Genomic DNA, 25,130 nt, shown 5'->3' with positions numbered 1-25,130 from the left:
GGTTACTGCTTTTCTAATTTTTGCTGTGGGACATTTTTGAAAAAGAAAAACTAACCTTATTTTTTTAAAGCAAACTTGCAGATTAGAGACAAAAGCTACAATTGACCAGTCAGTGTATTCGCTTGTGTGATCTAATCCAATCAGTTCTTCTTGTCAGGATATTGAAAAGGATATTGCAGATCTAGGGAAAGTGCAAAAGAAGACAACAAAAATGATTAATGCAGTAATACTCAGTGGCCTGGGAGGCCCAAGTGGTGAAACTGCCAGCACTACACCAGATACTCAGGAAAATAGCAAGCTAGCCATAGTGAAGTGGTGGTGCTTTTCACATGGAATGGTATGGCAAAGAAGCTTAACAACAGAAGAAGAGCCTTGCTGGCTTAGACCAGCAATCTGTCTAGTCCAGCATCCTGTTTCATGCAGCTGCCAAGGTAGATGACCTTGGGCTAGTCACAGCTTCTGGTGTAGTGCTGGCAGTTTCACTCTCCTCTTATTAGTTTCCTGGATTGCTGACCTTCCAGGATATCTACCTTGGCAGCTGCATGCTATTTTCCTGGGTATCCGGTGTAGTGCTGGCAGTTTCACTCTCCTCTTAATAGTTTCCTGGGTGTCGAGGAGTGCAAAAACTGTAGAGAAGGGTTGGAATTGCTGGAGAGGATGGGAACTTTACTGCCATTTCCCACACCTCAGGGAGCGTTGCAGCTATCCTGTCCTCCAGGGGCAGCTGTCAAAGTGTGAATCACCTGCCAACTACAAGCCCTTCCAGTCAATGGCCTTGACTACATTCCTGGAACACGGAATGGGAGCCACATCAGCAGAGGCTGATAATCCTACATTTCCTCATTTGGGAACAGGTCCCATGAACTTCTTTAAAAAATGCAGAATCAGGCTGGAAGACAACCCCAGTGGAACATGAAATATGCATAGTATGTAGAATTTAATGTACAGATCAAACCTTGAACTGTAGCTGTTAACTGTAAGAAAACCAGTATACATTTAATTGGGTTCAGATGGCAGCTGTGTTAGTCTGGTGTAACAAAATAAAGATTGAGTCTAATATCACCTAAGACAGTGATGGCGAACCTTTTTGAGACCGAGTGCCCAAATTGCAACCGAAACCCCACTTAATTATTGCAAAGTGCCAACCTGGCAAGTTAACCTGAATGCTGAGGTTTAGTTTAGAAAAAGACGTTGGCTCCCTCTTCCTCCGCCCCACCTGCTTGAGCAGGGGCCAGCCTGCTCTAGCCTCCAGCAAGACCCACGCACACCGCTCTGTGTCTCTCCAGCATCTCTGCCTCCTCTGTGCCCACCCACCCAGGCAGCAGCCACCCGGAGCACAGGCACCAGGCCCACCAGCCGATTCCTCCCTGCTCACGGCGGTGCGCACACATCGTGCTCAGTGGCCCAGGCTAGCCTAGATGTGTGTGTGTGGCGGGGGGTGATTTTCCGCTCCCCACAAGACAAACTCTGTGCGCGTGCCCACAGAGAAGGCTCCGAGTGCCACCTCTGGCACCCGTGCCATAGGTTCGCCATCACTGACCTAAGAAGATTCCATAAACTCCATGTACAAATGATTGCCTAGTAACAAATGGTAACAAATGGCCCATTACAGCCATTTGACTAAGTGGGATCTATTCCACAAAACTTCATGTTGGAATAATGTTGACCTTTGAAAAGATGCCAGGAGACTACAAGTGTCATTGAACTCAGTTAGATGTACTGTTACATACATTCACGCTGGAACTCTGCAGATCAGATCCAAAGCATCACCAGCATAGAGTGGGTCTCCCCTGCTTCCTTTCCTCTTGCTGCAGCCCAATGAGACCCCCAAAATTGAGTTATTTGTGGGGAAGGTCAAAGTATCCTCAGGAACAGCATTGGGGAGGGCAAAGAGGGAGCCAGAAAGGGAAGAGAAAATCATCCTCCATCAGTGTAAATACCATTGAAAGCCAGCATGTTGTAGTGGCTAAGAGCAGGTGGACTCTAATCTGGAGAACCAAGTTCGATTCCACACTTGTCCACATGAAGCCTGCTGCGTAAGCTTGGGCCCCAGTTTTCTCAGAACTATTTCAGGCCACATGGAGGCAGGCAATGGCAAACTGAGTGTTTCCTACCTTGGAAACCCTACAGATGTCAGTCATCACACATGGTTGACACACACCAACATAAATACCATCATGTTGGGTATTTTAGGCCCAGCCATATATTTGTGTGAGAACATTTAGATACAACTTAAATTATGTGACAAACCCCAGTACAGACTCTTCTATTACAGAACTGATTTCGTTTCTGCTAGCAATATTATTCAGATTAGACTCTGATTCTGCCCCTGGAAAGTGCTGTTGTAGAACCTGTTCACGTCACCCCCCACTAGGATTACCAGGTTCTCCCTGGCCAGTGGTGGGGGGTATGATTGCCAGATCCAGGTTGGAAAACTCATGGAGATGAGGGGGTGGAGCTTGGGGAGGACAGGGTCCCCAGAGTGGTGAAATCCCATAGAGTCTTCCCTCCAAAGCATACATCTTCCCCAAGGGAACTAATCTCTGCAGTCTGAAGACAAGCTTTAATTTCAGGGGATCCCCAGGTCCACCTGAAGGCTAGCATCCCTGCCCTCCCCCCAAAACAAATATTCTATATAGCCCATGCTGGTTCCTTAACGGTTTTTGTAAAGTTCACCATGCAATCCAAGCAATCCTAACAGACTCCAGTACAACTCTATCCTTACAACCCAAATGGGAAAATACTTCAATTTAAAACACTGATTGTGTGCACGGCAGGGATAAGAGATGAGTAAGTAGAAACTAGCTAATTGACCCTGTAGTCCATTTCCAGCAAGGCTTATTATGGTCTTATAATACTTGAAATATCTCTTCCTCAGATTTGTTTGGTCTGCCAAGTGATTTCATGCCCCATGCTTCAAAAGATTCCTGGAGGGACTGATGGCTTTTCATTTATGCAGGTTTAGAGATTACATGGAAATCAGCCTTGACTGCTAGAATATGTGTCACCTACCTTTATGCATAATAACTCTGACATTCAATGGGATGTATTCCTACATGGATATGCAAAGGATTGCAACCTTTGAATGTGTGCACGACACAGTTAAGGACTGGAACAGAGAGGCTCAAACTTGCAAAAGATTTGTAATTATGTATAAGCAGTCAAGAGATACTTACCTCCCAGCAAAGAAAGTTTAGCACTGCAGTTGCCTTACATCATGAAGCTACAACAGAAAGAAATGTGTGTAAAGTGTTGTTAAGTCACACCTGACCTAGGCAACCTAAGAAGGTTTTCAAGGCAAGAAACTAGCAGAGGTGGTTTCTGAGTACATAGCAACCCCGGCATTCCCTCGTGGTCCCCCATTCAAGTACTACTGAGGACTGATCTTGTGAAGATTCTGAGATTTGACAAGATTAAGCCAGTCTGGGCCAACAAATAGCCAAGGAATATATAAAAGCTTCTAGCTCATTTATCTAGTCTGGTTCCTTTGGAAGGAAATTTGATGTATGTTTTTTTTTTTTTTGCAAACAGCATATGTAAGGACTGTATCATATTACACCTCTGCAGGTGGTCTGATGAATATTGCCTCTTCCACCCCTCAGCCAACACAGAGAATGTTGTGGAGGGGACTAGGGCAGAGGTGGACGGGGGGAAAGGCACCTGGGCAACACCTGCTCAGGGTGCCCCCCTCCTGCCCCACTTACCTTAGACGGTGAGGCTTGGCAACCCACCCTGGTGGGTGCTGTGACCACAGGCTGGCGCCTGCCCGAGAGCCAGCAGGGAGGCTGGGGAGGGCAGGAGCCGGCCTCAGGCCCCCGCCTGAGCTGTTTGCTGTTGAGCCACAGCCACAGGCTAGCTCCTACCCGAAAGCTGACAGCTCACAACACCAGCTCCTGCCTCCCAGCTGACAGGGAGGCTGGCACCTGAGCCGCTCACTGCCTCCTGGCCCAAAAGGGAGCCACCAGACGCCAGCTGGGTCCTGCAAGGACCCTGCCGGCATCTGACACCTCCGAACATGATCAAATGGAGTGCACCTGGGGACATGGGATACCCTATGTTCCCATTAGCATTACGCCACTGGACTAGGGTCCAGGTTGTTGCCATTATAGATTAGTGTATATTCCCCCAGGTAAGGTCTTACTTGTAGGATGAAAGAGTACAATCCAGACAGATTGCCTGTTCTAGTTTTTTCTAATGCCAGCAGCAGATGAGTGACTGAATACAAAGCTCCTTACAAACACCTAGCCATATCCATGTATAAGAAGTATGTGTCAACAAATATGTGGGGCGGGGGGGGGGGGGCGGCAGCAGAGGATTGCTCAGAGAATAAAATGCTGCCCCACACACTTGTTGACATACTTCTTATATATGGATGCATAGACATGGCTGTTTGTAAGGATCTCTGTATTCAGTCACTCATCCACTGGCTTATGATCATAAAGTTTGAGAAATGTTGCTTTATAGCACGTTAATCTTTTTTTTCTCAAAAAAAAAGCCCAGTTAATAATGCCAGACCCATGCATTACTATGTTTAATAAGGAGAAAGGATAGGGGAAAGTGAATTTGATAAAATGGGACTGTTTTTATATTTTTTTTATTGGTGGATTCCACACAGATTTATAACGGGTTGCAATCGTTATAAATGGATTCGTATGTAAACGAATTCATTTCTAACGATTGCCAACTCGTTATAAATCTGCTGTGCGGAATCCACCACTGACACGCCGCCTTGCCGGAGCTGAGAGGATGCTTCTCCTCCCGCACAGCCGCGTGTGGTGAAGCATCTATGTTCCCTTCCTCCAGGCGGCGGTGAGAGAACCGTCCCTCACGCTCTCGTCGCCTTTCCCACGAGCGCAGCGTGAGGGGACGCCAGGCAGCGGGCGGGACAGCCCGAACCTCTGAGGCGCATCACAATGCAGGGGACTCCCGGGCTGTGACGGACTGTGTGGCTCTTTATCGTGCCCGGTGTTTCCTCTCGCCCGCGCCGCGCGCCCCCATCTCTCTCTCTCCCCCCCCCCTCGGCGGCGCCGTGCCCGCGCCTGTGCGCGATGCAGTGTGGGAATGGCCGTGGCGCTGGGGTTGGCTGAAAGAGGCGGCCAGTCGAGGTTTAATGTCCGCCATGTTGGCCGCGGCGCACTGAGCGGAGCCGGAGCGGCGGAGGAGAGGAACCGGCGCCCCGGCCTGGGAGCCGCCTCGGAGCGCGCCCCGCCCCGCCGCGGGAGCCCCGGTCCCTCCATGAGAGCGCTCGGCGGCGCCCGGCTCTCAGCTCGGAGCGCTCTCGCGGCCTCCCCCCCCTGCTTAGCCGGAGCAGCAGCAGCCGCCATAGCAGCCGCAGCCGCCGACGACTAACATGAGCAAACTGTCGTTCCGGGCCCGGGCGCTGGACGCGTCTAAGCCGCTCCCCGTCTTCCGCTGCGAGGACTTGCCCGACCTGGCTGAGTATGCCTCCATCAACCGGGCCGTGCCGCAGATGCCCACGGGCATGGAGAAGGAAGAGGAGTCGGTACGTGAGAGACCCCCGCCCGGCCGGGCCCCGCCATCGCCCCGCACCCGCGCCCCCACCATCGCCTCTGCGCAAGCACAAAATGGCCGCCATTTTCTCCCCGCTTCCTTCCTTCCCTCGACCCCCTCCCGCGGCGATAGGGGCTAACGCGGAGGCTTAACGGCCCTGCCGCGTCGCCTTCGGGAGGCCTCCTTCGCTGCGGGCCGGCATGCCGAGGCTGCCGGCCGGGCTCTCCTCAGTCCCCCGAAAGGCACAAAGAGTGTCACGTGACGTGGCGCCCGGCCGCCATTTTGTCGTGCCTCTGGTTTCGTTGGGCTGGGCCCTGTGCAGCAAGGAGAGCGCGAGCCTGAGAGGGTGAAGTGCCGTCTTGCGGACGCTAGGTGGCGCCGTCGAGTTGCGAGCGCCGTGCCGAGGAAGCCCACGTGTTGTTGCTTTCGCAGCGTGTCTGCAGAAACTCGGTTGGGGAAAGCTGGAGGGTGGGAAACGGAAAGGACAGTTTTAGGGAGAGCTTGCGCCATTTGGCACATTCTTTCCTGCCAAGTACATGCAGCATAGTAAATTGCAGCTGCAAATGATTGCAAAGGTCTGTAGTAGCAGAATAAAAAGAGAGTGCAGTGAAACACTTGAAGACATTGTTTGTTGCTCTATAAGCTGCCCTAGAAGTGGGGCGACGCCTAACTTCTGTTGTGTATTACCTAAGATGTAGAACACGTAAACATTACAAAAAGACGCCATAGACCAAACTGCTGCTTTCAAAAGTGGCAAATGACTGTGGTTTTTCTCTTCCTCATTTCCTTAATAAAGTGACTTTACTGTTGCTGCTAGAACACCTGTCAAGCTCATGTTAGCTAGTGGTTATCCACCACGTTGCCTGTACTCAAGCTGTCTGAACATTTTTTTTTTAAGTTCATAAATTCTCAAAAGTTCAAGCCATTTCTCCCTGCTGGTGTTGGATGACAGTTCTTTGGTGTTGAGGATTTGTCAGAAGACTTACTGAGACAGCTGTGACTGTAATTATTGTACTTATTGGTCAGCAATTAGAATGATACCACTAGTCCTATCTAGTAAAGGCATCCCAACTTTTCTGAAATCACTTATTCTAAAGTTTAATAGAATTGAATGCTGTTACCTATTTTGCAGTATGGTTATCAGGTTGTTATGCAAGACTGGATCAGTGTGACAGCTTTTCTTGGTTTTGCACATTAAAGCTGGATTTCAGCTGTAATAATAACATTTTGAAGGCCAGGAGAACCAGCTGTTCTTTCTAAGTTACCACTCAGTTGTCCAAGAAAGAGTCTGTATGTACTTGTCTAAATGGTATGTGCTTGTGTTTTAAATAATGTTTTCTGTAAAGAGGTCTGTGTGAGAATAATTACTGGAGTTAAAAATTCCTACAGAATATTTGGACATGTTTACACCATGTGACACACTTTGGAATTTCCAGACTGAGGTTATGGAATATGGTAAACTATTCCATGTATATTAACTGGAGTTACTAGATGTGCAAAGTAGAATGATTGTTTTGATGTATTCTTAAAAGAAAGTTAAGTGGCTAACATGAAATAAGTACTGTCTGAGGAGAGTTATAATGTTGTTGAAAACATAAAAAATACTTTGTTGATTAAGCATAATATAGTGACTTTGCCTGTGGAAATCTTGGCGTTGATTTGTACCGCTTCGGCTATCTTACAGTGTTGTGAATGTAAACAGAATGCAAATGTCAGCGCAGTGTGTTTGAAGAAACAAGTAGTGAAACTAAGGCAGCAATTCTGCACACAGTTTCTCAGAAGTAAGTCCCTCTGAACTCAGTGGTGCTTACTTCAGAACAAACACACACATAGTTTTTTTTGTAAAGAGGTATTAAGCCCTGTTGTATTTTCTTTTTGTTATTCACTGTCCTGGTATTTCTTTGTGGAATTCATTTTTCCTGAAATGTGAGTTTGCATTTTAGTAGTTCTAATATTTCATGGAATTGCTTTACTAAATATCCAAATATGTATGTGTCCTGATCAGAAAACAGCTGTTTCAACCCCTGATTACTAAAATTTACAAGATGCCTCAAAGTGAATAAGTGCACAAAATAGTACAAACGAGCTGTCCTTTAAAAAGAAAAATGAAATGTGGCTTAGAATACTGCCGGGTCTGTTATCCAGGCCATTGGTAGTTAAGCATCATGCAAACGCATTGCAGAATAAGTCTGCAAAGTTGGGCATATTTTGTGGCAGTTGGCACAATGTATCTAAAGCACCATCACATATGCATGTGATACCATTAAATAGTCATATATGTTTTCAACCTGACATGAAACCATTCTGGGAAAGGAAGCTCCGTTATAGTTTTGTAAAATATTGACTCTCTACAGGGCAGACAGAGGAAGTGGTATGTGTATTTAGTTTGTAATCTTGTAAACTGTGCTGAATGGTTGGATCTTGTTGAATGAGATTTTGCAGCTATTAAGTATGTGCTGCTGATAACACAAGCTGCTAATAAGAAAAGGAAAGTCTTTCTGTGTTATATCCTGAAATTATTCTTGGCTACAGTCCAAAATAGGGCCGTTGGTCTTGAAAAGTACTGGAAAACTGATTCCCCCGCCCTCCATAAAACCTTTCATGTAGGTCTAATTTCTAACAAGAGTCAATTGAGTTTCTTTGCTCTCAGTCTCAGAATAAAATGTGTGCTTTAGTGTTGACAGGTTTGGTGCCAGCAAATCAGGTCAAGTGAGGTCCAGAGACAGATGACTCATGCCAATTTTGTGTAAGTGATGCAAGATCAAATGCCCCAAGTTGGCAGCAGTAATGTAAATTTCTGAGTAGAAACAGGTTAGAATTTCTTTATTTGAATGCTCTATGCTGCTGGTGATAGAAAGTGCCGTAAAGTCACAGCTGACTTATGGCGATCTCCTGTTGGGTTTTCAGAGCAAGAGACATTTGGTTTGGAATTGGCAGCCTCTGTCTCTCAACCCTGAACTTTCCTGGTGGTCTGCTATCCAAGTACTAACCAAGACCAACTGGTTAGTTGTCCTCTGCCTCAGTTAATGGGAACCTGATTTTGAAACACAGTTTCAACATGAATCTTAGAACCTTCCCAAACCTGTCAGAGAGGAATCTGGTTCAGTAGCCTAGACTCTTGTCAGTATTTTGCTGATTTTGGGCTTGTGGAGTAAGGATCAATTTTTTGAGAGTGTGCTTTTTGAGGGCTCTTCTTTTCTCTTCATGGCTCCTGCTTGCAATTCAGTGCTTTGCATGTTGGTTAAGCCTCATATATTCAATGGGTCCCACATAAGCGTCCATTGGAAATCCTTAATCCATCACCCTAATGCTGTGTTTTTCTCTTGTTTCTACCTCTTGCATTTCTTCTGTATGATTTCTTTATGTGTGTTGGTCTCCCCCATCCTCTTTTTCCATTTTGATAGGTTCCCTGTATCTATCTACATTTTAATCACTTCAGCTAGTGTCAGTTACGTTATTTGCAACAGTGCATGTGAACACTCAGTTTTTATATCTTGTGGTTGTGAACTCTCCTGATTCAATAGTATAATGCTTTGAACCCAACCACTGTCAATTTCAGTATCTTCTCATCTACTGAGAGTCTCATAATAGCACCTGATCCACCAATAATGAACCTCTGCTTCCATCAAAGCAATTTGCATTCTCTGCATAATAAAAAACTTTGCATAATATTTTAAACACTAACCATAAAGAGATAATCAAATAGCTACCAAGGATCACAGGAGCCATATTATGAAACCATTTTTTTACTGACCAAGTGCCCTCTTAAATAAATGCCTTTTTGTCACTTGTGGGATTTATTTGCATGGACCATTTTCTGGAAGGTTGTCCCAGAGCCTTAGGGCACCAAAAGTGAACCAATATGATCCACACTGATACCTTCATTCACATATGATGCTTTAGTCAGTGGTTGTAAGATTCTCTGAGATATGTATGTCTCTGATAGAGGGCATGCTAATCCAATTTGTAGAGGAACACCAAATTAGGAGGGATAGTGAATATCTCAGGGTCAGAATTCAAAATGCTTTGGCAATTAGAGAACTGGTCCAAAACAAACATTTTCCACAGGGAGAAATGTAAGGTACTACAATTAGACAAAAAAAGGGGAAAGAAATGTACAGATATAAGATGGGCAACATTTGGCTTGACAACAGTATATGTGAAAGAGATCTGGGACCACAAGCTAAACATGACTTGACAGTGTGATGTAGCACCTAAGAAAGCCAGTGCGATTCAGGGCTGCATCAATAGGAATGTAGTGTCTAGATCAAGGGAAGTAATAGTATCACTCTGTTTTGAGGGAAACAAAAAGTAAAATGACTTCCAAACATTTGAAGGAAACAGCTGTGTGGAATTCCAGCTGGAACCGTTTTATTCATCAACCTCAAGACGTTTTATTTGTGTTATGTGGAATGGGCCTGTGTGTTCCTTCTTGACAGGTGGTTAGACAGATTCAGGCTATGTGAGCCCATAACAGTTGACATTGTTGCCTTGAATTGTTTCAAGAAGAAACTAATCTCTGGTAGCAAATCCAGTTACTGTCCCTTCTTCTTTGTTGTGTTTTAATAGACTTTTATTTGTTCATAGCTTGATATTCGTTATTGCCCATCTCCATTGTTTGTTACTTGGTCTCACTATCCAACATAGTTTGCACATTCTTGAACAGCAGCAAATTGTCAAGGTGTGTTTTATCTAACAGTGAGTGGCAGTTAGATATGCTGCTCAGGCATGTGTTGGCTCCCTTGTGGAACCAAAATGATTTGCTAAAATATGCTGCTCCGCAAGAAAGTTTGGTACTAGCTTCATTAGCTCAGACCCCTTTGACACAAATTGAGGAAGGATTTGCATATTGATAACCAAGATAAGTTTCTTCCTTGAAGGCTATGTTATTAGAGTAAATTGTTCTTAAGTGTTTGCTTCGCAAATTCCTGTCAGCTGTACCGTTAGATAAGGAAAATCAGTACCTAAGTTTTTGTGGGAAAGTTCATGATTTCATGGGGCTGTGTCCCCTCTGTTTTATTTTTGTCTTAAGAGTAGTGGATTATATGTTGACATAACAATTTACCACATATTTCCACCAGGGAGACTCTTACAATTCTAATTTGTGTGTGCTAACCTGAAGTTTATAGTGAAGTGGATTTTATTGGTCTAGAGATAAAGGTGCAAACATTGGCATTCTGACATTTTGGACTTTTTAAAATTTAAGATTTATATCCTGTACTCTTGGGTTGAAAGAAACACACAACCCCCCCCCCCCCCCCCCCCCATGACAACTGAGGGTTCTTCAGAGAATGAAGCTAGTAAGTATGAAGTATAACTGGTTGCTCCAAAGCAAGATACTCTAACATGCATGGCAGAATAATAGTACTTGTAAGCATTCTAGAACAACCAGGTGAAACTCCTATGCAGGGTGTGTGTGTAGAAGCAAGTTTCCTTGTTATGCCAACCTAGTTCAATCAATGGCAGTGGTTCAGGGCTTCCTCTTCTCTCCACCACCCCTGCCCCCCCCCCCACCAGCTTCATATAGATCCAGAGAGAAATTCATGGGGTAGGGGAGAGAATCTCACTTTTCCATCTCTCCCCTGTTTTGACTACTTGCCAGTCTGGTCTTCTCTACTGTTGCTTGCATCTCTGTCCATTCCCTCTGTCCTACCCAGCACCCTCCTATCCAGAGACTGGGGCGGGGGGCACAGTCAGTCCTAGTCTCTTTGCTTGTCCATTTTCAGTTCCTCTGCCTTTCTGGCTGATGCAGTGGTAGCTCCACCTCTGTCTTCCACAGGCCAACAAACAAGTTTTGTCTGAATAGGTGTAGACAGTTTTCCTCTGTTTGGGGGGAATTTAACCCCCAATTTTAACTTTTCAGGTTTTTCTGTAACAAGACCGGGGGGGGGGGGTGCCCTACATTTGTTGAAGTATGATTTCCCTACATGGCCATGATCTGTAGATGGAGCTCTGTGGAACCTTAGGCTAAAGGAGCTATTTCAGTCTTCCACCTCTGTTGTTGACCTTGTAGTGAAAAGACAGCGTGTAGATTCCTCATGATCCTGTTGTGTCAGAGGAGCAACTCAAGAAAAGCAAGTCTGGCCAAAGTTCTTTCCACGGGGTCACAGAGAAGCTTGTAAAAATGTTAGTAAGTTTCAGCAGCTCTCTGGGATTCAAGCTAATCAAGTGTTTGATGTAAATCTAGTTATTTTGTATCTCAGGATATAATTAAACTGGTTATTTTGTATCTCAGGATATAATAATCTCAGGATATAATTAAATTGTATCTCAAGATATAATTTTTTTCTTGTCACTTTTAACCATCTTTAACTTGAAACAGTTCTTTAGACTAGTATGTCCTCAAAGCATACATACCAGTCAAAAGAATTGGCCATTTATAATCTCTTAGTTGTCAGTGGGGTAGTTCGTAATATTTGCAGTTAGTGAAAACATGGCATGTTGAATAAGAAAAAGTAGAAATCTGTGGCAAATATTCAAAGCATCTTCACGTTGGCACTATAAATATCACCTTTTCACCTGTAAGTACTTTTTGGCTCTAGTTTATACATATGCTTGTCTAGTGTCCTTTTTTTCCCATTGGTATCAAGAACATTTCAAATTGTATTGTGATGGACAGGAAAACATGTGAAGAAAGGTGGACGGTTTTGTCAAGAATGTATTGGGAGCAAGGATTATTTTAGTATATTCCTGCATAAAATGTGAAACAGTGGATTATATTTTTGCTGCCAGTAAAGGCATATGTAGGTATGTATGTATGTGAAAGAGGAATTTTGGGGAGGTTAGTGTAGTAGGGAAACATTTTTATGCTTTCTTGTTTGGCTTTCTGTGCTGGGTTGATTCCAAATAGGTTCAGACGTTTCTTAACATTCAGTTTCCCTGTAACGCCTGTTACATATTCAGAATAGGTATAAATTATATTTGAACAATTTTGCTGCCCTTGATGGCTTGTTATGATGTGCACCTTCCAGAATACTCTAAAACTGGAAATTATTCTTTTCTGAGCTCTGCTTCAGAATATTTTGGAAGCTCATGTTCCAAGTCTTACACTTATACTGTTCAGGCTTATGTGATTGTTTTATTCTCTGATAACTGTACCCTAGTATAAAATGCTAAGCAGCATAAGTGTAATTAGATGTCACAGTTCGTTACAGCAAGTTGATTGGATTGATTCTTAATGGGAGTCTGATAAAACTAATGATTGGCAGGATAAATGTAGGATATTTTGGTTTCAAGTATTATGTATTCCATGAGTCAACAGGTGCTATAAATGTATTGGCAACTGTTTGGGCTGCTTTTCTTGTTTAGCCAGGTATATTTACTATAAAAGGCCATTGATCTCTGAAGTGATAGTAGTTGATTAAAAGTGGGTAGTTTCTAATGAGCTGGTTTTCTGGGAAGGTGATATAGAGATATTATGACATAGACATGTTATAAATAAATGAAGATGGGATAATGTGATTTAAATGTGACTTTGAACTATTACTCTTGATTGTAGCAGGAGAAGTATAAGTCTTTGGAGAGTTGTAGAACGGTTGAAATTAAAATATTTCTGGGAAAGCTTGTTCTCACAGAACAGTGGTCCCTGGTGTTAAGCCTGTAGGCACTACTGTATCTGCTGCTATGTTTCCTGGCACCCGTTTGCTTCAATCCCAAAACAAACTTCAAGTGTTGTCTTTCTTCCACTTCATTAGAAGAGCGGGGTTTTTAGAAGAATCAGGAGGCATTACTGGTGGATCTCCAGGAAGCATCCATTCAGAAATAGCTGCCTTCATCATCCTAATATTTGATTTGTAACCTCTCACCATTTTGTGACTAGTTTTCATATCCCAAAGCAGCTGCTCCATGGTGGTGCCCACTCCCCAAAATTCCCACAGGGTCCACAAGTTCTGCAAGACTGGGAACCCTTGGCACAGACTGTCTGCTTGATATGAAGCATATTGAGGGGCACGTGTGATTGTCTTATTGTGGTGGTCATAGTAAGGCATCCAGCATCATATGACTGGGACTGGGTGAATCAGGAGGATAAATGTATCTGAGAAATGTATTGAAATAGAATGGCTTCCAAATTAAAGCTCATTGGACCCTTGGGTGATCATGTGATGTTGAGCTGCTTAGAAGCAACTGAACATCAAAGCAGGTATGGGTGTAACATTGGCTTGATACTTTGAAGGGCCAGGAGTTCTCTATTTGTTCATCCTTCTTCACACACACATTTAGATTTTCACTTTCTCAATTTGCATCACCGTGGTTGCAGTATACTTATCTGAAATGGAAAGGTCATAATTGGAAGAATTTGAAACTTGGGATCTGAATTTCAGCCTCTAGCTGTCTCCTAATTTCAGTTGTTGACAAAGAAGTCAACATCAAAATGTGTGATCCTCCCTTCTGCTAAACAAATTTCCTTGTAACCATAGTTTTTGTGTGTGCTGACTCTTTTCTCTCTCTCCCTTTAAATTCTAGGAACACCATCTCCAGCGGGCTATTTCAGCACAGCAGGTATATGGAGAGAAGAGGGATAATATGGTCATACCAGTCCCAGAGGCAGAAAGTAATATTGCTTATTATGAATCTATATACCCTGGAGAATTTAAGATGCCAAAGCAGCTTATTCATATACAGCGTGAGTATATCTTTTTTATGATTGAACGTTGAGTAGCCGTGTTTAGGTGCTGTAAAAACCAATTGACTTATTCTGGTAAAGAACTTTTAGAAGACAGTGTGTGAAAGAATAAGTGTAAATAGTTTCACCCTGGCTGGAGGGTATTCTGAGAACTACCGTTCCCAGAATGCATCATGTGCCGGGGTAGTATTCATCCCAGCCATTGGAGAGAGAAATGGAAGGCTGAAGAACAGAGGATGCTCAAAAGCTTTCTGCTGTTGCTGCTGCTTCCTGTCAGGAGTGTAGATGTGTACTTGCTGGGGTGTCGAGTTAATTTATTACGAGGGCTATATACAACATAAACATAGCTGCGGGGGGGTGGGGGTGGCTGCCTCAGCTGACCCCAGAATGGCACTGAGTGGAGGTGCCTGCACTGGTGAGCCCGCAGTGGGGTAGGGGTCTGCCTTGAGAGGACTTGCACCTGCAAGCCAGCTAAGGCAACCGCCCCCCCGCCCCGGATCACAAACAAGGGGTGAGGATTGCCTCAACTGGCTCACAAACCTGATAACCCCCTTCAAGAGGTTAGATTTGACCCCCGGGGTGCATGTTTGACACTCCTGTTGTAGTTTGAAAGCGGCATAGAGGCGCAGCATTGTGAGGGCGCCTAGAACCCCATGGCACTCCTGATGACCTAGGAAGCATCATGGTGCTGCAAGAGTTTAAATTCCTCTTGGGAAAAAAATGTATGTTGTCATTATGTATTTTAAAATATTAGTTTGTCGAGGAAATCTGGGAAGGAGGTCAGTCGTCTGTAATTAATTCTTAGAGTTGAGTGTTCCTGACTTAAGTTAGACATACTTCCAGGAAATTGTGGATATGAATGTAGCCTTAGAAGAAAAAAAAAAAAAAACCCCAACAGTTACTATCATAATGTCAAGGACTATTGCTACCAATCCTGCATATCACAGACTGGGTATGTTGCATATTGATTTTTGTTTAAACCATGTTGTAAAGCATCTTGGATAATGTTACTGCAGAAGTGAGATTTAAATATTTTAAATGAAACACTCTTTATTATTAAATACCTGGATTTTACAGGGGATGTGGTAAACCATTGTTTTTTAGTCAGCAGTAGAGATTGATTAGTTCAGTAAGAATTTGGGGGGAAGGGCACCAAAATATGGATGCAAAGTTAGTGTTAGGTGAGTCATGAAAGGGAAACCACAGAGAATTTAGCAGGTGATTCAGTCAGACATGCACTTGAAAGGGTGCGGGAATAAAATGTAATGACAAGTTAGACAAACAGGGGCTATAGAGGTCCCATACCTAGAGATGTAAAATGTCTAGAAATGTTAAAACTGTGGGAAAAAACATTTTTCTATTTGTTGGGGGGGGATATTGGGAAAAATTGAAATATACACATTGCTTTAAAATACATCATTTATAACTTAACATGTAAAATTGCAACATTGAAGTATTTGTGGAATTAATACCTTAGTTTTATACAAGCAAAATTGCATTATATCCAGTAATTGAGAGAAAACCTCAAGCTAGTGCACTCTATTCTGTTTAAGTACATGCATCTTAATTTTTGCTATCTGCTTAGAGTGAGATCAATTCTCAGTGGAACTTTTCAGATTTCTGCTATGAGGCTTTGGTGCAGTTTCTGCCCTATATCCTTCTGATCTTTTTCCCCCTTCAGCAGGTTAGGGCCTTAAGCTACTTGTTACCAACTGGGTATAATTGTCAGTGATTTGCTGGAGAGGTGAAAAGGTCAACCAAGTCAAAAGGAGAACAGGAGGTTTGCAACAGATGAATACAGTAAAAGCCCTGCATTCTCCTCATAAAGATTAGGTATCCATCAAGGTGCAGGAATGCATCTTGAATTTAAGAGCTGTATTTGTCTACAGCAGGGATCCCCATGGCACCCGCCAACACCATTTCTGGGGCCCACCAAGTATTTTTTGAAAGCGAGTGGGGCCAGGTAGGGCTTTTGCCAAGCAAGCCTTCTGATTGACTGTTGGAGAATGCATCATCACTGCGTAGCATTTTGGCAAGTACTTTTGTGATAGGCAGACCATCAGGTACTGCCTTAACATTGTATGTAAAATTGCTGAGAGATACAAGGATGGAGGGAAGTTCATCAAAACACTGACAATGCTTATTGGTCATTTTCATTAGCATTTGTTCTTAGTACAGTGGATGGTTCATAAAGGACTGCCTGAAAGCTACAAGGCTGAAAGGCATCCAGACAAAAGCAAGGTGATGTGTTGGAGCTGCATAATCTTGAGGAAATGTAGTTGCATCAGATGGATGCCTGCCTGCCTGCCTGCCTGCCTGCCTGCCTGCCTGCCTGCCTGCCTGCCTGCACTCACTCACTCACTCACTCACTCACTCACTCACTCACTCACTCACTCACTCACTCACTCACTCACTCACTCACTCACTCACTCACTCACTCATTCGACTTAAATGTAACTGAAGGGTTTGTTGTATTGCCTGAGACTGCTTTCAACCAGGAGTTCTTATTAGTTAAATTTCTTACACCCTGTTGTAAATCTTCCTAGAGTTCAAGGGCATTGCTGCAGTTGACCATGTTACAGTACTCGGTATGTGGAATTGCCCTTGGCTGTTCATAAGCTGGAGTTAGTACTGAACACTGTGGCCTAGATTGATTAGGGGATAGGCCATTGGAAGCCAATACCTCTAGGCACAGTTCAAAGTATTGGCACTTACCCATAAGGCCCACTCTCCAGAGAAGATGTTATTTAATAATATGAACTTCCCTGAATGTTGAGTTCTACTGGGAAAGCCCTAATCTGTGCCAGCTTCCTGCAAAGGTAGATCAAAGGGGCAAGAGAAGATAGATAGGTAGACAGGTATAAATTAAACTGTATAAGTTAAAGAAGGTTTTTCACTTTGCACTGCTTCCATTTAAATCTTTCTTGCCAACTTCTTGCCCCCTTTTGAAGTTTGGAGAGATCCTTTTGAAACTCTTCATAGATTGTTTGGTGTGTTAACGTACTGAAAACTTTGAATTAATAATGAACAGTGTGGCCACCTCCATCCTGGATTCCTGCTAACGTATGTTTTTAAGTGTTAGGGCTGACCCTGCCCTCATACAGTCACATAAGCTCACCTTGGTTTGGTACTAGTAACTTCCTGAGAGACACACACCATGAAGCAAAATATGGTTTTACTGAAGAAATTTAAGAAAGATATTTAAAAGGCATATAGTTCAGTGGCAGTAAAGAAGTGCATAAAATAATAAATCTAACCAGTTGTCTAACTGGAATCCTAACACAGTGTATTTAATTTCTTAAGGCAAAGAGTTTCTAAAGCATAATACAAGTCTCTTCCTGGCAGGAAGGAGGAGTTGGAGGGAAAAAGTAAAGGAATATAGAGATTCTTTTCTCAAACTACCCTTATAGAAAAAAGCTGACCATAACTCCTTACCATAAGGCCGGGTCAGATTCTTCACTTCCTGTCTCCTTGTGGTGGGGATCACCGACTTCGAGTTTTGAGACTTCACTCAGCAGTGTCTGAACTTGAACCATCTAATTTGAATAACTACTCAACTAAATCAGACTTTTTCAAACGATTAAACAGTAATGTGCTAGAAACAGAAAAAAACAGTTTCAACCAAAACAAGGGAATCTGTGCTGTGGATCCATGTGGATGATGACAGTGGGAGGCCCAAGATGTCCCCTGACTTCATAGGAGAGGGACCATGCATGGTGAGTATCTAAGGGTCCATTCTCCAATTAGGTAGGAGGACATCTTGTTTGGGACCTCCCAAAGCAGTGACCTTAGAGGGTGGGTTATCATCTGGTCCTCCACTTGTGCTGCAGAATATGTCTCCCAAAGGCAGCGCTCGCCACTCTAAGGTAGTTGAGTTTGTAATGCCTGATGAAAGTGCATATTGAGGACCAAGTTGCAGCTCTTCAGATATCGTCTACCAAAGTATTCCTAGCCAGAGCCATGTTAGTGGCAGAACTACGTATAGAGTGAGCAGTGATTCCAGAAGGGACCTTCAGCTTTTGGGCTTTGTAGGCCTCAGTGATGCAGATTGCTGGATCTGTAAGCTTGAATGGTGCACTACTTTATTGTATAGCTAATGGCCGCCCTAGACATCTTTTTGCCCTTGATACTCTTATTGGAGCTGTGTGTTTGAGATAGATCCTTAGAGCCCTACACAGATCTAGGGTGTGCCAGGATTTTTTTTCTTCTGTGTTCTGGATTGGGACAAAAGAAGGGAAGGTGCAGTTTCTGTTCTCTGTGAAATCTGGTATTGACTTTGGGTACAAAGGTCAGTTCTGGTCTTAGGACTATTTTATCTTTGTTAAAGATACACAGCCCTTGTCTAGCTGAAAGAGCTCCCAGTTCTGGTACCCTCCTGGTTGAAGTGACTGCAGTCAGGAAGAGGACTTTTATCCTTAGCCACTTAATGGGTATGTGTCTTAAAAGTTCAAGCAGGGCTTTGGTTAGAGCTGAGAGAAGGACCACGTTGAGTCTCCAGGATGGGAACCATCTCCAGGATGGGAACCTGTGAGCTGTGGGCACAGTAGACTGAGCTACACCCTTTAAAAAGGCTAGGATGTGTTGATCCTTTGAGGTAGATTCCCCTGCTATCTGAGGTTGAGTGGATTGGTCTTTTTACGGGTGTACTATTGGGTGAAAGCCTTCCAGGAGGTATTACATATTCCCTGAGTGGAAGGTCTCCTGCAGGCCATGATTGTTTCTATGGCTTCTTTGTCATAACCTAGCTCTATGAGTCTTTACCTCTCAATTGCCATGCTGTCAGATAGAACCACTCTGATCGAGGGTGAGTGACTGATCCCTGAGAGAGAAGGTCGGGGATTCATAATAGTCTTATGGTTCCTGAGTGGATAATTCTTCTGACATTGGTAACCATGGCCTCTGTGGCCACTTTAGTACTATAAGGATGACTTCTGTTTTTTTCTTCCTGATCTTTCAATACTTTGGGGGTGGTTGGGAGAGGAGGGAAGGTGTAAAAGAGTTCCTGAGATCATGAAGCTGTTGGAGTGTTGGTCCCCTCGGCCTTCCAGTACTGGAATCATGTGAAGAATTGCAGTACTTGCCAGTTGGTAACTGGGGTGAACAAATCCACTCTCAGTGTCCCGAAACTGTCAGTGATTTTCCTGAACACCTCCTTCTTGATGGACCATTCATTGTTGTCCTGCTCCTTCCAACTGAACCAGTCTGGCACTGCGTTCTGTAAGCCCAGCATGTGCTCTGCTGCAATGGATAACAGATTAGACTCCTCTCATAAGAAGATCATCTGTGCTTCCCGATGCAGGGACGAGGACTTGGAACCTCCTTCTTTGTTCAGGTAGTCTTTGGCGGAAATGTCTCTCTGAATCAGAATGTGGTGCCCCTGGATCTGACTGCGGAAGTGTCTGAGCATGTGCCAAATGGCCTCAAGGTCTAGGAAGTTGACATTTAGATGTTGCTCCTGGGATGACCATCGTGCCTGTGCTGGTTTGAGTTGGAGGGCATAAGTTAATATGCCGTATATACTCATGTATAAGTCGACCCGCATATAAGTCGAGGCACCTAATTTTACCACAAAAAACTGGGAAAACTTATTGACTCGCATATAAGTCGAGGGTGGGAAATGCAGCAGCTACTGGTAAATTTCAAAAATAAAAATAGATACCAATAAAATTACATTAATTGAGGCATCCGTAGGTTAAATGTTTTTGAATATTTATTTCAAAGAAAAACAGTAAACTAGCTCTGTAAGTGGAAAAGAGGGTCAACAAGAACAATATGGTCTCAACAATAACTTTAAAAGTACAAAAACCTTAGCTTTTTTGTAAGGAAGGGTTTTAAACAATGGATCTTACAATAAAAACTGGAATGAACATGCCTGTTCACTGTGACTCAAAATTACCCTGCTTTTTAAAAGAATAGTTCATTATTTTTAGTGTACATATTTTTAAAATTGCACATGGCAGGTGTCATTTTAGAAGGAACATTCACACAACCTGTCAGGAGAGGAATGTTTATGTTAGCAGTACCAACATTTCAGAGTATCTTTAGGAGACCCTCCTGATGATACCACCCAGGTTTGGTGAAGTTATGGACCCTCAAAAGGGTAGCCCCATCTACTGTTAGCTTCCATTGGAAACCATGGGGGATGGGAGCACCCACATTGGGGATCCATAACTTTGGACCCCCTGAACCAAACATCACCAAACCTGGCTGGTATCAGCAAGAGATTGTCCTGATGATACTACCCAGGTTTAGTGAAGTTTGGTTCAAGGGGTCCAAAGTTATGGACCCTCAAAATGTAACCCCATCTACTGTTAGCTCCCATTGGAACAATGGAGGATGGGGCACCCCCTTTGGGGGTCCATAACTTTGGACCCCCTGAACCAAGCTTTACCAAACTTGGCTGGTATCATCAGGAGTGTCACCTGATGATACCCTGAAATTTTGGTGCCGCTAGCCTAAAAACTTGCACTTCCTGGCGGCCGTCAAAGTTAAAACCCTAAAATATTTTTTGAAATACATCTGACTCGTGTATAAGTCGAGGGGGGCTTTTTTAGCACAAAAAATGTGCTGAAAAACTCGACTTATACACGAGTATATATGGTATGTAGATCCCTGAGAAGGTGTTTGGCGTTGGATTCTCAAACCATACTCTTCTTGACTGTAGAGCTGAGTGTTAGCGTCTTGTCTCTTCAGGGTGATGTCCTGTTGGAAGGGACACACTGTAGTGGCCTGACATAAAGGTGGGCCCATGGAACTGAGTCTATGCAGGCAATCATCAGGCCCTGAAGGTGCGTGAGTGCCATCAGGCTTTCTGTTCTGGCTCCTTGTACTTTCCTGGCCAGTACTGCTACCTTGGCCACTTTTTCCTTTGGTAGGAAGCTGGAGTTTGTCTGTGAGTCTATGACTATTCCAAGGTGCTTGATATGCTGGGCTGCAGTGAGATTGCTCTTGGCCTAGTTGACTGGAAAGCCATGGTCTATTAGTAGTTGGGTGAAAAATCTCTATGTGTCTTTGCATTGTCTCCCTGGAGGTGGCACATATCAGAATGTCATCGAGGTATGGGTGTTCCTAAATACCTCTCCAAAGCGCTAAGGCTACTAGCTTGATCCGTATCTTAGTGAAGATTCTGAGTGCAGACCCCAGGCCAAAGGACAGGGCTTTGAATGTATAGTGTTGGCTTATGTAGGCATTTCTGTGACCCAAGAGGATGGCGATGCGTAGGTATGCCTTCTGGAGGTCTGTTGATGTCATGAAGGCGCCAGGAGGCAGAGCTTTCTTTATGGATTGGAGGGTTTCCGTTTGGAATATCTTTTAGATGATGAACCTGTTTACATGTTTCAGATCCAAGATAGCCTGCTAGTCCCTGATCCTCCTGAGCACTGTAGAAAATACAGAGTATGTTCCTTTGCCTCCCTCTTGATTCAGGACCACCTCTATGGCTTTTATGTGGAAAAGATGGCTTACGGCCAACAGAGTTCTCAGATGCTTTTCTGTTTTTGCAGATTTTGGTGACATGCGAAATTGGTCTGAGGATAGACTGGCGAATTCTGTAGCTTACTCTCTGGCAATTGCTTGTCGGACCCAGACCCGCTTAGGTCATGATATCCATAGAGGCATCTGCCATGACTCTGCTCATGCCCTCTAGGATCCTGCAGCTGTTTGGTGGAATAATCTGAATACGTTTGCGAGACCAGACCACAGAGGCTGTTGCTATTAGAACTGCTACAGCTGATAACTACAACTGAGGCTTGGGGGGGGGGGGGGGGGTTTGACAGTGAAGTCTGCTTTCCTATCCCAAGAATTCTTGAGTGTACTCATGCCGTCTACAGATAGCAGGTCAGAGGACTGTAGAATTTTGATGGAGGCATCCACTAGGTGTAGTTGCAGTATGTCCATAGCCTAGCTTTCCAAGTTGTATAATCTCATAGCTGAATTGGGGAAGTGTCTATTGGACATTGGCTTCTGCCACTCTTCTCTGATAAGCCCATAGAAATACTCTGGAAGAGGGGCTGACTTCTCTGCCAAAGTGGTTCTGGGGTACAATTCTTTGCTCCCCTTTATGTTAAGATCCTTTTCCTTTATTTCCCTCTACATTACCTGGTACCTCTGTGAGGTCAAAAACAGCAATGGTTTCGACTATGGAAACACCAATAAGTTTGGAAATCCTCTGTGTTTAATTGTCTGGGGGGCTGTTCTGCAGATGGTTCTTCCTCCCCCTGTGAGGAAAATTCTCCCTTCTCTTTTTCTTCCACTGAGAGGGAAGAAATGGAGGATGCTGCCTCTATTGGCTGTTTGTAAGGTCCTCAAAAGTAGGCCTTTGAGGCTGCCTTGATGTGCCAGCCTTGTGACTGCCTTCTATGAATGGCAGAACCCTCTTCTGTTCCCAGTCGTTTTGAAGGTATAGGAGTGGGAGCTCTATGGCTGCTTTGGATGGTGTTGAGTAGGGCATGGGTGGCCTAGAGACACTGCATTTCATCCCTCTGTATGAGCTAAGAGAGATCCCAAGGAAAAGATGGTCATCCTTCCTTTTCAGAAGATGGCCATCCAACTTCTAGATGGGGAAGGAGCACTTGTGCTTCACCCCAGGATTCGGCGATCCCAGTCGAACGGACCGCTTGATACTCACCGTGAATAATCCTTCTCCTGTGAGGTGAGGTCATAGGCATACTCTGTAAGAAGTACGGCCTCCAGCACTGCCCTTGATGGCTAAGCTACGACGTGGTCTTCGATCTCCATGTTCATAAGACATAATACAATACCAACTCATTGGCAGATGCAGCATTTGGCTGGAGGGTGTTACAGAATGTGGTTGATCCATAAGAACTCCCAACCTTGTCAGGAAGATGCCGCCCTTGGATATTCCTTGTTTGAAGATGCTCTCCCCCTCAGAACGAGAACAGAACCTTGATTACTTACCACCATAGTTCCTTCATCTCTGAAGAAGGGAGGGAATCTTGCCCACCCGGGCTTATGCATATTTGAAAAAAGACCATCAAGGCAACCAACTATCATCTGAAGTATAATAAGCACGGTCAAAGAACAATCCCCTCAGCAGCAACAGCAGTAGGAGGAAAGCAGTAGCAGACATATCACATCACCCCTGTCCTGGAAAAACTCCTCCTTTGGTATTCTAATATTTTCTTTCTCCTGTACAATAGGAGTTCTTCCTTGTTCCAAGAGTTATACAGTTGGTTCTGTGCTTATAGGAGTTAAATTTTTAGTTAGCCTCTATTGCTTGGGAAGTTTAGGTGGGTAACAACAGCTCAGTAGGGGGATACAAGCAGAGGTTTAGTCTTTCCTGACCAGCAGGAATAACCCACATTTGAAGATGCCCTCCCTTCCTCAAAGGAACCTTCTTGATAAGTGATCAACATTCCTTTTTCTGTGTTGAGTATGTTTGCATTTGAAAACTAAACCCTTGATTCAACACACATACAACTGGTTTTCTTTTCATAACTGTTGGATCCAGGATGGAGATCAGCCGTAGCAAACTTAATTGATTGTTTTTTTTATATAGCTTAGTGATAGTGTTAGCTCCCAGGTGGTATTTGCCTCTTCAGTAACTGGCAATTATGCTGCTACTCGAAATGCCCACTCCATAGGATATGCTACACCAAGGGCCAATGTATCATCTAGATCCAGGAAAATGGAGACTAGCTGCCTGGCTGTTGAAAGGAACACACCTCTATCTACGGGACTTCCAGACAGAGTGGCCCAAACTATGCTGGCCAGCAGGAGAAGATAAACCAGTCATATATATGGTGTCACTTGGAAGCCCTTCATTTGCTGGGCCCGAGGGAAAAATGATCCCATTCAATCCGGGATATTGTCTGCTCTGACCTTCCTACAAGATAGTCTGGACGTGGGGCTCTGTTCCTCTACTCTGAGATGACAAGTAGCTTGCTTTGTCCACTGTAGTTCCCTAGTTGGGCACCTGGCAGACATATGGACATCCATGTGTCTTTAAGTTCCTAAAGGGCACCAGTTCTAGATAAACCCTAAATATATCATTTTCCCACCTGGAGGTTGAATTTGGATTTGAATTCCCTTACCAAGCCTCCATTTGAACCGATTACTCAAATCTCACGGACTGAAAACCACGTTCTTTGTAGCTATAACATCTGTTCAATGCATCTCAGATCTTGCAGCCTGATCCATCCATCCGGACTTGTGCACCTTTCGCAAGGACAGAGTTGTCCTGAGACCAGACCCAGTGTTCAGACCAGATGAGGACACCAGATTTCATAGAATGCAAGAACTGTGCTTGCTGCCATTTTCTCCCAACCCAGTGTAGCCTAGCAGGTCCTTTGGCATAACCTGGACGTAAGAAGGGCCCTAAAAGCTTACTTTGTCAGGACTCAGCCATTTCATAAATCTAAATCCACATTTATACCTATCACTCTTCCCAGCCTAGGAAAAGCAGTTTCCAGCAGCACCATTAATAAGTGGATGCCCCCATCTCAGCCATCCCAATGGCCTCCTCTCCCAAGATGGAGAAGACAACCATAGAGATGTGCTGAACAAGAGGTCCGATTTCTCACTGAAGAGAATGCACAAAGCCAGGCGTAATCTCTGGCTCCATATGTGGCAAACAGACCTACACTCTGAGACCATCATGACAGGCTACTCTTTCCAAAGCAACATGTTCCCCCTTGTGGCACCCATCCCTGTTCCAGGAAAATGGTCACGGCCATTCACTGCCTGGTAGAGCTTGTGGTTGACAGGTGGTTCCCAGTTTGAAACAGTTGCTAAAAATGGTGAAGCTTCAAACCTCTCTGAGCTGCAAAGAGGCTCATCCTGTCCAACCCCACCCCCTTCTTCACTCTCTGATCTCTGTATTTCACCATCTGCACAGCTACTTGAGGAGAGAAGCTGGCCACAGATAAAGAGAGCATAAAATAAGCATCGTAGTGGCAGGTGGCTCGGGAAAGAGCATGCTGGCCACAGTGAGGTGGTGGTGGTTTTACCTCCCTTTCTCTTCAGCTTACTGTCTCCT

General features: G+C 44.2%; 1 protein-coding gene across 4 annotated transcripts in view; it reads left to right on the top strand.

Annotated features, from left to right (window-relative positions):
* The window catches only part of EPC1 (enhancer of polycomb homolog 1), a 58,633-nt gene that overhangs the window by 9,717 nt on the left and 23,786 nt on the right, over window positions 1-25,130 (top strand). The window contains exons 1-2 of one of the 4 annotated variants that reach the window (XM_048510657.1): window positions 4,909-5,503; window positions 13,975-14,134. In XM_048510657.1, coding sequence (XP_048366614.1) covers window positions 5,351-5,503; window positions 13,975-14,134 — 313 coding nt within the window. In that variant the 5' untranslated portion in view covers window positions 4,909-5,350. Of the gene's footprint in view, window positions 1-4,908; window positions 5,504-13,974; window positions 14,135-25,130 lie in introns of those variants that run through there. The other 3 variants (XM_048510655.1, XM_048510654.1, XM_048510656.1) reach the window with 3 other exon arrangements.

The sequence above is a fragment of the Sphaerodactylus townsendi genome, linkage group LG11 (genome assembly GCF_021028975.2).
Source record: "Sphaerodactylus townsendi isolate TG3544 linkage group LG11, MPM_Stown_v2.3, whole genome shotgun sequence".
Lineage (NCBI taxonomy): Eukaryota > Metazoa > Chordata > Lepidosauria > Squamata > Sphaerodactylidae > Sphaerodactylus > Sphaerodactylus townsendi.
Note: the sequence above shows the minus strand (reverse complement) of the source record. Positions and strands in the feature narration are given on the sequence as shown.